This window comes from Lingula anatina, chromosome 2, assembly GCF_051362555.1.
Source record: "Lingula anatina isolate TDL-2025a chromosome 2, LinAna3.0, whole genome shotgun sequence".
In the NCBI taxonomy this organism is placed as follows: domain Eukaryota; kingdom Metazoa; phylum Brachiopoda; class Lingulata; order Lingulida; family Lingulidae; genus Lingula; species Lingula anatina.
The window spans coordinates 48,697,069-48,712,740 of record NC_141768.1 but is presented as its reverse complement, the minus strand read 5'-3'; the positions used below and the strand labels follow the sequence as shown (position 1 = coordinate 48,712,740).

Sequence of the window (15,672 nt, the reverse complement as noted above, 5' to 3'; positions counted from 1 at the left end):
CCGACAATGTTCATGTACATTGCTGGTTTTGAAATCTGGCCGACCTGTTCAGCGATTGCAACATGGGGGAGTTAAAAGATGGAGAAAAACTTTTTTAGCTAAGTAAATGTTGAAAAAGGTTTTCAGTGTGTCAATCCTATCAAAGCGGCTGACAAATGAGGCACATGCTGCAAACTTTGTTTGGGAGGTGCACCCGTCTCTTTCCCAAAAAGCAAGAGTAAGGAACGAAACGAGTAACAAGTAATTTTCCCATCCCCGGATCCCAGATATTATGTCAAATTGTCCTTAACAGTTTTATATTTCTCTCGCTTCGTTCAGGATTTATTCCCTGTGGTCCGCCCCCCCCCCTTTTTTTTTACCAAAACGTAGGTCCGCTAATGCCTGTGTACTTATCAGCTTGTGGACAAATTGCTAACATTTTAATTCTCTGACAAATTATAATATGTACAATAAATTTATTTTGGCACTGGTCCAGCAGTTAATTAATGCGTTAGATAAATCTATGTACAAAATATGGCAATAAATTGGGACACAATAGGATGGTCTTTTGGTAACTGAACAGCAGTTCATTTGTTCAAAATGAAGGTAAGTAAAACCACCGGTGCTGAAAATACAGACACATGGAAAGAAAGTCTGGAATGTTCATATATGCTGATATATCTGTTTCTTTCGATTCTTTTGTCAAGATCCAAGTCAGCAAAAGACGGTCGCGCAAAATGAAGGATTCAGCTGTCTTTAAGGAAGACAAATGTTCTATAAATTGAATAACTCTGACGTGGTTGCTGTATTATTGTATATCCAGTCGGCAAATGTGGAGACATTGGTGTAGAGGGCGGGCACCTGCGTCCTGCCGCACTCATCAATCAGACCTCGCGACACGATACCCGCCAATGTCCACGTGCCGTCTTTCTGATTAGTGTACATCAAAGGGCCGCCACTGTCACCCTAAAATTGCATAAAATGAAATAGTAATTGATGAAAATCTAATTTTTAAAAACGGACACTGTATATTCTGATCACTGTGTATGTCCGTGTCGTCGGTGTCGCCGTCCGAGACATCAGTCCCTCTAACTGCCAAGCTGCACTTTTTCTGTTAAATGGTTTCCTGTGAAAATCTGCCAGACTGATCATGATTTGATGATTAACACAAAAGTAATTGATGTTTTTCGTGTATTTTGGCGATGTTTTTCTTTTCTTTTAAAAAGCATTGGTGTGTGCCATAATCTAGGGCTATTGCCACCTTAAAATTTTCTACACTTTTTCAATATTGTGTAACATACTGTAATTACATTTCCACAAACATAAAAAAGCAAGGAGCGCATACACACACGCGCACACAGTTCTCACCGAGCAAGTGTCTTGACCAGCTTCTCCCCCTGCACAGATGATCTTGTCATCCAAGACAGGCAGACTGATCCGACGCACACCTTGGTCCGAGGCCGCTGTTTTACACGTGTCCAGGGGCAAGACCGGCAAGTTAACCTGGCGTGCCACTCGTTCAAACCCACCATTACCATTAGCTGGTGTTCAATAAAATTATATGTATAGAGATGTTACACGATTATATATCCAATAATAAATAGATATGCATTATATTTCACTAACAAATGCCCGAGAACTATCTAACAAACCATAATGTGGTATTACATGCACTAAACACTATGTGTTTAAATGATCAAACGGAATTCACGCGAGACGACACAGGGGGTTTCTACCGTATACGTCGGAAAAGAAACGCTTTCCACAGAACAGTGATTTCTTACACGTGTTGAACATCTTTTAACTGGAGATTTTGAAAGGCATTATGCTATGCGAGCTTGCAACTGTCCATATTTTCACATTTCCATGGCTACATAGCTTGCAAAGCTACTTATCTTTCTTAATTAATTGTATACATTTAATCCGCGACAATCACCTTGGCGTCCCCATCCTGCAGAGATACACCTGGTCTCGTTGGCAATCCCCAGGCCGCGGGAGGGTAAGCACACCGGTCTCACGTAATCAGTATAACGAAGAGGGCTCGCCAGTCGAAGCAAAGCTATGTCGTCCTGCAGCAGGTTCTTCTTATAGTTTGGCTGCCTCACAATCTCCTGGACAACGCGCACCTGGAGATGGCGGGAGTACATGCCACGGCGAACTATTCCGGCGTGAATACGGATGTCCTCAGGCTGTATATATCTGGAATAATGGAACTTCGATTATTGTTCCATGGGTATCAGGGGCGTGTTAAGAATAAAACAGTTTCCAGTGCCCTATGAATGGCAGAGTTTCGATATGTGATCGGCAAGCTCAATAAGTTTCAATGTGGATGCCATGGCGGCGAACGTGATATATAAGCAATTAAATATTTGCCAAATGATGTGAAATTTACCAAACGTTTACGGAACCTTAAAATATGGCAAGACGAAAAGAGAAGATTTTTTTCATGTTAATATTGTTTGCAGTTTTGCGCCTTCGTGTAAGACTTCTCCCTTCCTTAAACAAGACTCCATTCCCATAAACAACATCGGTCTACGTAGAACGACCCATCTCACCGAGACACCTCGATAAGTGCATTTAGCCTAACTGAATGCCACGCCTCCTCTTGTTTCCAATGTACTCGTACAATATTACCAGCTTTTCTGTATTCTTTTTAATGCCAAAAGGGGGCGTGTCCTTCGGTTAAGCTGATTGCAGTCAGCGAGAGTACCCGCAGCATTGGGTCGATTCACGTAGACCGATGGTATAATTGGGAATGGGACCTAAGAGTCTTGCTATTGTAACCATGCGGTAATTGGAATGATAATCTTAACTAGTGCTTGACAACTTTAAAGTTCCACCTACGTTTGTGCACAGTGTCCGGCGGTTAGGATCCAGCTAGCGTCAATGATAACTCCGCCGCAGTAGAAAACTTCAGCGGGGCCCGCGTGAAGAGACACCAACCATGGCCACGCCCCCTCGTGGACGGAAGTACCTCCCACCACGCGCTTCCCGGATGGTATATAGGCGGGGCGAGTGCCACACACTACAATATGGAAATGCTTCCTATATAGTATTTAGAATAAAAAACCATAGGAACCTAGACAGTGGACATACTTTTGTTAAATTAATCATTCTAGATCAGAAAAACAAAGCGTAAGATTTTAAACACGTTTTTTACTTAAAAATACTCAAACTATTTCGAGTTGAACTTATCTAAGAGCAAGTTCTATTTTTTATCATTTTAAACAACAGATAATTGCAATGATTTATTGTCGCCAAAATGATCTGATTTATCATCTTTTGTCGAACCTCGCCACTTGTCGACTGTCATGAGACACTTTTAAATCGCGCGCGACCCAGAAGTCAGTGCTTAAAGTGATGACGGTTTTTTGAAAACTCCACCCTTAAGAGTGGATTAAGGTTTTATAATTTCCAAAGATTGTTAGAGGTATTGCGAGTGTCAGGAAAAAGGGATCGAAGGTTGGTTAATCGAAACACAACCGTTTACCCCAGGAAAATTAGTTAATATGAGTTTTTCGCGAGAAAATATTACGCTGGCCACCTTTAAAAAACAAATATCTACGATACGCATTTTTTTCTTTCCAATTTGCATGTAAGCAACATATATTGAATTTATGCCTAAGATATTATTGATATTGGTCGTTCGCGGCATAACAAAATTAATTTATAAATAAATCTAAAGAACATCCTTTCCGTTGATGATTTCGCAACTAGCTATTTCAAAACATGCCAAAATACCTAATAACAGGTACTTACCGAACGATGAGCACTTCAGCCCGATTGCTTTTTTAGACAAACAGGTAAGACTAGAACAGGTAAAAATAGGAATATCACACTTTTGGAAAAATTGTTAATTGTTATGTGGATTTCATAAACAGCAGCGCCAAAAAGCAATTCTGGTTCAGTAGACTTAAAATAGCTCCACTGTTACTGCTGAAACTGCCGTTAAACAGTAAAGAATACAGAAGTGGCTGCTATAACGCTGAAAACAAGTAGAAATTTATATTGAACTTACTTTTTGATTATAATTTGACCTACGAAGTAAGGAGATGTCCCGTTCTTATTATAGGCTATCACCAGTGGATTGCTTTGGGTCGTATCGACATGTGAAGCACTGTCTAGGGAGCTAGGCGATGGAGAAAACGAAACAAGAACTTTTATCACATTGAAAGATAACCGATTACCAATGATTCAAAATATTAAGTAATGCAGGCCCGTAGCCAACAATTTCAAAAAGGGCGGGAAGGGGTCTTCTTCGGAAAAATGGGACCTTTCACCATGAGCCCTAGATAAAATTTTACCCAGAGGGGACCTTTGCCCGTCAAAGGGGGGTTCTATCGAACCTCCGAATCCCCTGGCTACTGGCCTGTAGTGAATCGCCAAAGTTTTGTTATTGCCATAAAGGACAGAATCAAATAAAATAACGAATGTGCAGGCATTGGTCAAACAATGATAAAAAGGGAATATCTGACCTGTAGCCCATATGACGACATGCCAGCTCGCCTGTTTCTGTCAACCAGTCGTCTGCGCAGACTTGGCGCCATGTTTTCATGGAGTTATCGAACAGTTCCAAGTGACCCTCTGTGCTGTTTTCCAAACGCACTAGAAAAAGTGAAAATATATGTTGTATATACGTGTGCACCTATTTGTTGTATTTGACGTCAACGAATGCTAGGTTTTTATCTGCTCTCATCAACAGTGGTGGAATCCGTTCTACCAAGAACAGCACAATAAGAAGGCCATTTTTATTAGGATTGTGTTGTACTATCTAACGGAAGATACGGAGGCGGAAAAAAACGACAATGACGACATATCAGTATTACCGCAATTATTCTCCTCTAGGCCACGCTTACAGTCGGGAACGCCGTCGCAGACCTTGGCCCAGCTGATGCAGTGCTGCGTGCCTGGACACCTGTAAGATTCGGCGGTACACTCCCCTGAAAATACAGCCGAGGGGAATATTTACGCAAATCGGTACCATCGGCACTGGTCACTGGGTAATCTGAGACAGGGGATGCCGAGGACTTTTATTGTATTTCATGCCGATAATTCTTTTGGTCAAAGTAGAACAATTTTCTCACCCGGACATGATTGCTCATCAGAGCCGTCCTCACAGTCCTGATGGCCGTCACAGAGCCAAGACTTGGGGACGCAGCGGTCACCGTCACACAGCGTCTCGTTATTCGGGCACACTGAAATAAAAACATTTTCATCTCAGAAAGTTATTTTGTTGATAAAATCTGTGTTTTGTTAGCTTTCTTTAGTTGTTATCGGTGATTTATTGTTAATGAAAATTTCATTTTACAAAACGTGTTGGTTTTGATTATTACTGGATAGTATCAAAGCGTTCATAAACGCACACACACACACACGCGCGCGCGCGCGCGCGCGCGTTATCGTAACATTTAAAACGTTAAAACAACCTGATGCATACGTTACTAAAAAATCACTATAACATTTTTGATAGCTGGAATAGCACTTAGTCACAAAAATGTCCTATGTTCAATACAAATCCACCTTGCAAAGTTCATCAATCTCATTTACATTGTGTACAAAGATGTGAATGATTTGCTTCCTATATGTATTTCCAATTGCAAGAAATCATACCAGAGTCAAAACATTGTAATCGTTAATGAACGTAAAAAGCTTGGTTTTATTATAGAAACCCTTCTCGCTTGACTTATCATGGACAACCATGTCTTTCCACAGACATATCTGAAGTCGACCTGGTTTCAGTGAGGATATACAGCGTCCTGTTTACAAACAGTCTCTGCATGAAGGAATGTAACAGACGTTCAAGACTGAGAAGGTAATAGAGATGTTTGAAATAGAACTGTGGAATCCTGGAGCACGCAGTCGCTTACGTCTTCAAAGAATTATATATTTAAATGCGGAATTAAAAGGGTATTTTTAGACGTGTTACCAAGCTGGCATCTGCTTAGAGCCGCAGTAATTACTCTAACAAATGTGTAAAACTGTTTTTCGTGGAATAATGTTTTTTTTAACTGATGGACTATGAACGTTATGGCCAATATTCAGCATGCAACGATAAGCTTCGAAACGAGTGTTTCCCAGCCCTGCGTCCTCTCTGAGCTATCAATTGACGTCTCCGGGCCGGTAGCTCAGCATGTCAGCTATCAGTGTGCGCCGGGCTTCAAATCTTGCATTTATAAATAGTCGTTTTGTATTCATTACTCTTCGCCATGGTTACTGAACTAAAAACAGGTTGAAGTACCTTTTGTCTCCTGTCCTTCCTTGCCTCCCAGACAGACGCTGGTATTAAGGGACTCTGGCAAGTCGCTGCAGTTCAGGATAAATAGCCAGGGTGTCTCAGTCAAGTCAAAGAAGGCACGGCAACGTCTGAATGTCGCTATAATTGAAAATTTGAATATATACATTCAGTCCATCAACTTGTGGTATTACAAAGTTATATATATATATATCACTTGTACACCTTTTGTTGTTGGCGAAAGTAGCTCTTGAATAGTTCCTCAAGCAGTCGCTAGCCCAACGTAAATGGGACATTTAAGTGTTATTAAAATATCAGAAAATAATTCCTAACATGAAAATGAAACCTTACCTTCACAAAGACTTCTACACGGGGGAATCAAAGTGTTTGTTCCAACACATTTTGGATTGGTCGTATAGCAAGAGAAAAGTTCCAAATATTTATAGCACTTAAAGGTCCTGTGGATATAGACGACTTTCCTGTGATACTCCAAGGCGGCGTCTCTGGATCTGAACCCCAGGATGTTGGGGAATATCGTGGCGTTGTAATCGACACTGCAAACACCAGGCTCTATAGGAACGCACGCGTCTGAGGCAAGAAGAAAACGAAGTAGCAGCGTCAAAAGCATTTTAAGGAGTGCCTATATTCACTGCTGTAGTGATTTAAGGCAGTGAAATGTACTTTGGAGTTGAAAGGTCTTTAAAGCATTTGGCAGCCCTGCGCCCCTAGCTACAAACCTGACGACTGTCAGTCCGCTTCTTATATGATCGAGCAGACTGCAGTTTTACGTCTGTTATAATCAGAAATTCAGGGCATTGACCCCTTCTTTTACAAAACATATTATGTTTTACATATTTCGCTTGAAAAACGTTACTTGACACTCAGAACCATACGGGATAACACACTTTATTTCTATACCCGCTTTTTTTTCAAATTTTGGATGGAACATTTTACTCCAAAGTTTTAATAAACATAGGGTCTAATACGGGGAATAAGCCCCAATATGAAGTACCTGTGATGGGAGTTGGCACGCACACGTCCGGGTCAGCAGACTCCGGGAGAGTGGAACAGTCCAAGAACCACGCATGTCTAGACTGAGAGCAACTTCTTTCAGCATCTGAAGACAACGGGAGGACATGTGCCAGATGTGAAATATTATTAAATAAACACGAACGAAAATTTAAAAAATAATATCCACAAATATATTTGAACGAATTTTGATGAATAATAATATTAATAAAATAAATATATGCATGTATAAGATAAGGGCCATAGCACTACCGTTAGGTAATAAAAGCAGAGTCTTCTTGCTCCTCTGAAAATTCCGAGACACTTTTCGTTGCAGTTGCAATGATGTTATTGCCGGCAATAGTCAATACTATACAGCAAAGCAATAGGACTGAACTGAGCCAACATTTTAGTCTTATTTTGATCACGTGTACTCACCTATACAAAAAGAGCGGCACGGTAATACTGGACCGCCATTAGCACACCGTGGGGCCACCGCTGCACAGAAAAACTCTCTTTTGAACGCGTAGCAGTCGCTGTCCCAGAACCAGGTCACTGACCGAGAGCCAGATGTTAAAAAGTCTCTGAATGACATGTGACCCAGAGCATTAGGGAACGCTGAAGAGTTATAAAGCTTGTAAAAACACAGTGGTAAAAATACCGGTGATACACAAACTGGAGGCCGAGGTGTCGTGGACAGTGACATGTCTGAAAATAGAAAAATATTCTTCATTTCGAATATACACCTTATATCGATTAAGTGACCTGAGAATAGATAATATTATCAAATAAACACGGTGCATAAACTATCGCCAAAAAAGGTTATAGAGAATTACACGGAAATATTAGTAAATTAATTTACACGTCGAAAAAGGAACATTTTGAAGCATTATAATAAAAAGAAGAAGCAAAAAAAAAAAACCACCCACTTGCACAGTATTTAGATGTTTAAAGTAAGAACTGTAAAATGGAAACTATAAGACGTTTCAGAATGTTACGAATATCAATGTTTACAAATATCTTTGCATTGTGTGGCAAAACCAGAATTTCAAAACTAGAGTCAAATAACTGAAAGGATCCACGAGCGTTGAAAAAGAACGTTTCGTTTGAATTTATTGGGTTAAAAAAAAGTCAAAGAATGGAACGAGCGTCTGATTTGCCTGTTATTTGGTGCATATTCCTTAAATATATCACCTGCTTTGGATACTGTTAACGAATCTCTGTCGAAGGTAAAGCTGCCTGATGTTCCGTTCTTGGAAATAGCATGTAGTGTAGCGGTCCTGACGTCATTGCTGGGGACAGCCCGGAGCATGCGCACTGCATAGTTCACTAGAACGCTGCCACTTCTGAGAAATGTTCAAATTATTGCAACAAGCACTCCAGGTCACATACATACATACATACAGAACACACATGTAGGCTACTGGTATATCCATTTCGTGTTGAATGTTAAAAAATTAAATATGCTAAGCAAGCATCAATCGTATTTTTAAAAATATCGAAACTAAAATCGTTTGTAAAACATGCATGTACGACTGCAGATTATACCTTTCCACTTTAGAATACCATCTATAGGAGTTCACTTTATTCTATCAGGAGTCAGATCCCAAAACGCTGAAAGATCTAGTTTTAAGATGAATCGAACCAATGCGAGGTATAATTTTATTGAAAATCTTCACCTGAATGAAAGAACTTCTGTTGAATTGTAGATGTCTTGATACTGGCTCTGCAGAAATATCCTGTTCATCTACAAAACAGAAACATTTTATCAAATATTTATGTTTAAAATCGAAATGACAGATTTTGTTAAATATGATAGTTTTCCATGAAGTATGGCACGATATAATATTCTAATTCAAAATATAAATCAGCAAGACAGAAATTTTGAAAACGCATCACGCATGCGGCCAAATGGCAGCAAAACACCATATTCCGCTTTGCAATTTTGGCTTATCATCTCAGTATTGATGTCCACACGGAGGCTTATAAGCTACATGTATATGGTATTTTAAAATGTGGTTTACACAAACCTGTCTACACCAGGGACAACATTATGTACAATTCATTTGAATTACAAGAAAAAATCAACATATTATCAATATTTAGGGGCGTTTTTTTTCTTCACCCGAACCCGAACCGAACCAATCGTAACACGCACAGTGGAGATGGATACCTACTTCTTCCTGGAAGGCTTTTGATAAATCTATAAATAGTGGCGAAGAGGTATTTAAAAGTTGAGCAGTAAATCTATTATATGGCCCGCCGACTATTCTGATCCTACAGTGATATATTTGTGGATGTGGAGAAACTGAAATATGAAAATATCCAGGGTCGAAACAAATGATTTTTTGAAACATCATTTTGAATTCACAAATGGAAATATATTCATATATATTAACAGCAAATTGCCTCCAAAACAGGACACTTAAATTGCTGAATAATTTATAGACATGAAACAAATCTTCTTCACAGGGAATTATAACTAAAGAAATGAATTGAAAGTAGTCTAATTCCTTGACATGCACGGGGTTTAATGAGTCAGGATTAGCTGTACCTGGGGTGCCTTGAGAAACGACGGACTCTGTGGAAAACGTTGATTGCCCGTTTGTAAAGAGATCATCCCTTGTTGTGTCAAATATAACTGTTTCGCCTGAAAATAATGTTAAATGCTTAAAAGAGTTTAAATAAATAAGAGATATTAGCACGATGATCAGATTGTGAGAACTTTTTGAGAAGTAAAAGTGCCATGGAGCACCGATCACTCTTCAGCGTAGCGCAATCTTGTTCGTTCACAACGATTGTTTTACTAAAAGGTCCAGGCATCTTGCTATTATGATATCAGCATGTGTACAAATCTTGACTCGATACTGCTTCCATAAGGGACTTCCAGTACTTACCTTGCTCGGGGAGAAACACCACAAGTACAGCTATAATGGCTGCTGTCAAGGAAACAGCGCAAAAAACTGCCATGAAGATAACTACTCGCTTTCTACGGCTTCTTTTGCTTGTAAAAATAGGGTAGTGTGAAGTATTTTGGATTATTCCTGTATTTTGTGGGTTTTCCTCCATCGTTTTGCTTAATCTGGGATTTCTGTCCCCGAAACAGTCTCTGCTGCTAAGAGGCAAGTACGTTTCACCCTGCTGGTCGGCCATGTATGCTTTGTTGTCGTAGCAGTTCTGAGGAGGAATAAACAAATGCACGCAGTTCATTAGAGCAAGTTCAGAATACCTTCTGATAACTCTAGGGTCTCCAGCTTAGTACACAAAGCTGAAGAAGAGGGTTTGTAAGGACCCATTCCACTGCACACCAGAGGTTTACGTGGATCGATCTAAATTTGGGGGAACTCTCGCTGAAATGCCTCCTTCATTTAACGTAAGGAGAAGTATCAAAACCAGAAAGTAACCCCTTCTCACTTTATTATTGACATTTCTAAATCGTAATATTTAGTGGCGTATAATGGTTAAAGTCCATATAATATCAAGGCACGATATAGTGGAGACAATCATGATTTATGAAAAATAAACAATACCCCCATAACCTCCCTTCTCCCCCCCCCCCCCCCCCCCCCCCCTCCGAGCCGGGACAGGTAAGATGCGCCATGTGCAGTCAGTTTACCAGGAGAAATGACAACGTTTGAATGCCACAAGAATACAAGCAAAGATGGGGTTATAAAGGCCAGGCTATGGCAAATCATCCTGGAATATAATCAACATTATCAAGTTTATCACCTTTTGAAGTGTGAGAGCAAATGTTAGGAAAGAGAATTAAATCACGAAATGAACTTTGGATACATGTACTCTCCCTCACAAGTGTTCTCCCCTACAATCTAATGAAACACAGCTAATAAGGCAGTGTTCTATTGCAATTTTGGAATACCTTTTTCACAGACATCGGTAATTTCGTTTGCTAAACAATTATTCAATGCTTTAACAAAGAAGTATATATTATTGAAATAAGTTTTTAAGAAACCACGTGCATCAATGACACACCGTACGTTGTTCTTCATGACTCATTGATACACTATTTTTCGGAGAAGTTTTCCAATCGTTATTTCTTTTTATTAACGTCGGTACATAGCTGTGAAGACTGACAAGAAGATGGACATTTCTACACGAGTTAAGCGAGATAAGCACGTGTTAGAACTGTGTACTTTGTGCCCCAAATCAATGGCGGTCTTTGTGAAAGACAAACATATCATCTTCATCAAGAGGGGCATGTAAGCGACTTCCATAGGCCGCTCTGTCAAGTACCTGTCAATGGTTGTTGAGAGTGGGGAGGGACAACAGAAGCTGTATCAGCCTAAAGATATGAACCATTCCGCCGAGAAACAAGCAGACGACACTGGTATTTGTGGACTACCGAATGACAGCTATCAGGGTGGAGGATGGGCTCATCTTATTAAGATTACGAAAGAGAATTCTTAAATTATCATTATAATCTGTAATATTTCTGGTTTGATGATAAAACATCCATACTAACGAATACTTAACAACGAACAAGTAAAAGAGGCGTGCCATTTGGACTGGGAATGATGTGTGTACTCGGTCCTGTTAGTTCCTTCACATTGCCTAGATACTTGCAAAGAATAAAAATTTTATTTTTTGGATTATATATGTACCCAGCTATGTATTTCTGTTGTTGCTACAAAATAGGCCTACAGAGAAGGAAAATTCGGAAACACGTCCCGTGCCCCCCAAACCATTACCTTAATTAACTGAGCACGTAACCAATCAAAATCATTCACATTGACTGTAACTTGTAGGGATACTTTTATATATATAATTTTACACTTAGAATACTGAATACTGAATCAAATAAATTCCCTAAGTCTCTCTCAAAGATTCCGAAATAGGCTTATAATATGTTGTCATATTGTAATTATGACAACGGATGACTTCATGTATCTTCACATTGTGGTAGTCGTCGGAAGCGGATTACATACTTAATAAACTCTAATCACAAGATACTACATTATTGATTAGTGGATGTCATCATTGCTGGGCGAGCGGACGATGGCGTGGCTATGTTGCAGGGTGGGCTGGTCTTTCTCAGATAACTCTGCAGACAGATCAAAGCAGTCTCTTCATCTCTGCCTTACTTACGTCAGTATCACCAGTAGAACGTGGGAGCGAGCGCGCGCGCACGTGTGTGTGAGAGAGAAATAGAGAGAGGTCCGAGAGGCTTAACGACAAACATACTGACAGACACAGACAATTACACACCCCAGACAAACTGACGGACAAAGTATTGGCAAAGTATTGAAAAAGAAGTCTCATTCAATACTGTATATTTTTCGAAACATATGAACCCAAAGGGGTGATTGCAATTCTCCAAAAAACAAGTATTAAACTACTTATTCCCTAACATATTGCCATCGACTAATTTGATTTATTTTTTTTTCTGGTTAGAATATATATCATTTAGCACATTTTATGAATATCTTACATAAGAATTTGTCTGGAATTTGATTTTTTTTTTTTTTTGGAAAATTGCCACATGTTCCAAGCTAGCAAGTTTTGGCAATGCACGTGTATAAACAAACATGCTTTGCTTCAGCGTTCCGTTACTTTTCACACATCATATGATAACGTCTAAATACTTGAGCTACTGTTTGCTTACATTTATGTCTTCCACGGCTTACATTTCAAATGGTTGAGCACTTGCTAAGTAACTTTTAGGGGGTTTCTTTCGGAAGCACTTGGCTTGAGTAAATGCTTTTTTAAAATGATAAAATTACTAGTTCTGTCTTCAACGCACTGTGCGTTTCTGACAACTAAATTTGAACCAAGTCCGGAATTATTCAGACATAAAAACGATAATTTGTGTAACGAGCTTTTTCAATCAGGGTTTCCTTTCCATTTGCATATTATGCGAAAATGCTTATAACAAATACACATTTTCATAGAGGCAAATAGAACCTTCTGCTTTTGATTTCAGACTCGACAATATTGAGAAAGAAAGCCGCTGTGGTTTAAATAACAGTGACAATAACCTTAATCTTGTCATCACTTTGCAAATTAAAAAGCAAATTAAAACCATTACTAACACATTTTAATGTGATTCAATAATTTTAAAAAACTTTACCTTCCCTTGACTTTTAAAAACGACTTATTTTATAGCAAAATGACCCGAGACATTGATATGCGGGATCCTCCTTGCAAAAATAATTCTAATGGCGTGTTTTCTGTCATGAAAGGATCCTTACAGGAAATAAATAACACACGGATCCTGGACGACTTGCCATTTGTCATCTGTTATTAAGCGTTCAGTTTTTGCACTCTTTTGTTTTGAAATTGTAACAGACTAGTTATAAATTCACTGCCAGCTATCCTTCACCACTTCACAGGTATGTGCTAATATTGTCTTCATCCTCTTTGGCAGTTGAGTAATTTCATAAAGACTGACTGATCTAATAATCCCGTTTAAAACCATCAAACTTTCTATCGCTATCAGTTGTGTCGCTATCAGCTAGGCCCTATCAATACATGTGCTTACATAGATATTTTTTTCTCATGCTGACACGGAAAAAATGCGACTTGTTTCGTTACCGGTAGTCCGTAACTACCAATATCTATCAAACATATTAAATAGTATAACTACAAGACATAATCGCAATAAGAAAAAAAGAAAGTAAAGTCTCGTGATTTTTAGATACTATCAACCTACCTTTTCAGTTTCTTTTCTGCTGCGTTCCATTCCGTTTCTCAGTAAATAAAGAGACAGCAAGAGTCCTGCTTCTGTGTTTTGCCGTGCGCAGAGAATCACGGGAAACTGGAGGCGAGCCAAAGATTAATCCAGCAATATATTGCTGTAGTTTGAACGAATTTTGAGAGATAAGAAATTGACAAGCTTTTGATTTAGATTCTGCTGATTGGACAGTGCAAATTTTCGCACCTACGTCTTGCTAAATATTGTGCAAATCTTATCATTGCTTGTATAAACGTTAAGAGAATGAGCAAGTTCAAGTGTGGTTTAAAGAGTGAGTATACATATATACGTATGCGTATCTTAGTTCATGAGCAGATTGAGAGAGAGAGAGAGAGAGAGAGAGAGAGAGAGAGACGGTTGGAGAGAGAGAGAGAGAGAGAGAGAGAGAGAATGAGAGAGAGAGAGAAAACAAACGGCACTCGGCCTAAACTTACATGTACAAATCAGGAAAAGGAAGACAAGAGTTACGAGATGACAATCAGTTCTTCATATATAAAACAGGACTGGCATCATCTGCTCGTCTGTCATCTCTGACCCACTAATAACTTTACTAGATTAACAGAACGCTGTGCATGGCACGAGTGATCTTGATGATGCCAAAATACTGGATTAGTAGCCGAGATCTCGAACAAATAGATAATACTGCAAGACAGACGCCATTAAAGTTTGCATTAGAAGCAAAATATGAATGGATAGAGGTTGGACGTTACCCCTTTAACTTTAAGGTTATCACCTAAACGATAATCTCATGTCATGAGATACAGCATGAAAAAGATACTTGAGCTTGCTTATAACACTCAAAACAAATCTACAAAATGTACTTTCCACAGGATATCGAACAGCAAGCGGATGTGTGACTGAAAAGGGAAACCCTTCATCCGAAATTCAAGCACTTATTTTTGAAGAATTTCACCAAACTTGTTCAGCATCTCCACAGTTTTACAGCATTCCAAAAATAGTATTTACGAAAAACAAAGTAATTAACTAATTTTATTTAAAATACAGCTGCAAATGGTAACTAAAATAGCAACTTCCGCCCCTAATCACAACATAACGCCCTTAGGGCGATGACTGTTACAAATACATGTGTTGAAAAGAAAAGTCATACGTGATCATTATCTGACAGCAGACCCCTTTCATTCGATATGAAAAGAAAATCTATTTTTTCGGGTCCAAGTAAGTTCCATTATTTTTACTTTACTACTTTTGGGAATGATATCAGAGTCTAAATGAGAAAGAAAAAAACAGCGAACCGCTTTCTCGTTTAGTTCGTAATAATGATTTTTATTTAATAGAGTATCATGATATTTTTATTAATGTGCTCAACTCCTTTTTTACTTTTATTCCAATTAACAGCACTTGCAAAAGACGTTTTGGCGTTATCAAGGAGTACAGGAACCTTGGTATGACGCCGTGGCACAGAGTCCTGTCGCCAAGAAGAATACGCCTAGAAATATGATGAAACAGCAGATAACTTGTGGCTTAGCTGGGATCACTGTCAGTTTAATCAGGTATCGAGTGGGCAGCTCCAGCCACGCTGTTTGTAATTGGGGAGGGACAGTGAAGTGGCTAAACTGAACTTGTAAATCAGTAGTCAAGAGTTTTTTTTTTTTTCTATTTGTATTTTCTTATATTTGCGCTCTTTGCTGTATACAGTATTTTAAAGCGCATTTGCTTGCCAACTTCCTTATTTTTTTTTTACTTTTGTGCACATCTGTGACATTTTCCGTCTTATGGAGAGTAA

The 15,672-nt window shown here is 39.0% G+C and overlaps 1 protein-coding gene across 3 annotated transcripts; it reads right to left on the bottom strand.

The window, feature by feature from the left end:
- Positions 1-441: 441 nt before the first annotated feature.
- Positions 442-14,599, bottom strand: LOC106159722 (atrial natriuretic peptide-converting enzyme). 3 transcript variants are annotated; one of them, XM_013536106.2, is made up of 20 exons: positions 14,363-14,587; positions 13,887-13,991; positions 10,117-10,396; positions 9,774-9,869; positions 9,397-9,527; positions 8,899-8,966; positions 8,414-8,565; positions 7,658-7,927; positions 7,224-7,328; positions 6,563-6,799; positions 6,218-6,352; positions 5,064-5,174; positions 4,806-4,919; positions 4,455-4,584; positions 3,998-4,108; positions 3,739-3,788; positions 2,824-3,004; positions 1,916-2,178; positions 1,348-1,520; positions 442-945 (listed from the first exon to the last, which is right to left on the bottom strand). In XM_013536106.2, exons 2-20 carry the CDS (start codon positions 13,914-13,916, stop codon positions 754-756), a joined length of 2,829 nt encoding a protein of 942 aa, XP_013391560.2. In that variant the 5' UTR covers positions 13,917-13,991; positions 14,363-14,587; the 3' UTR covers positions 442-753. The 3 variants fall into 3 exon arrangements, with proteins under 3 accessions (XP_013391560.2, XP_086859958.1, XP_086859957.1); XM_087003832.1 differs by lacking the exon at positions 4,806-4,919 and having other exon boundaries at positions 14,363-14,599; XM_087003831.1 differs by lacking the exons at positions 13,887-13,991; positions 14,363-14,587 and adding an exon at positions 13,305-13,686.
- Positions 14,600-15,672: the final 1,073 nt, after the last annotated feature.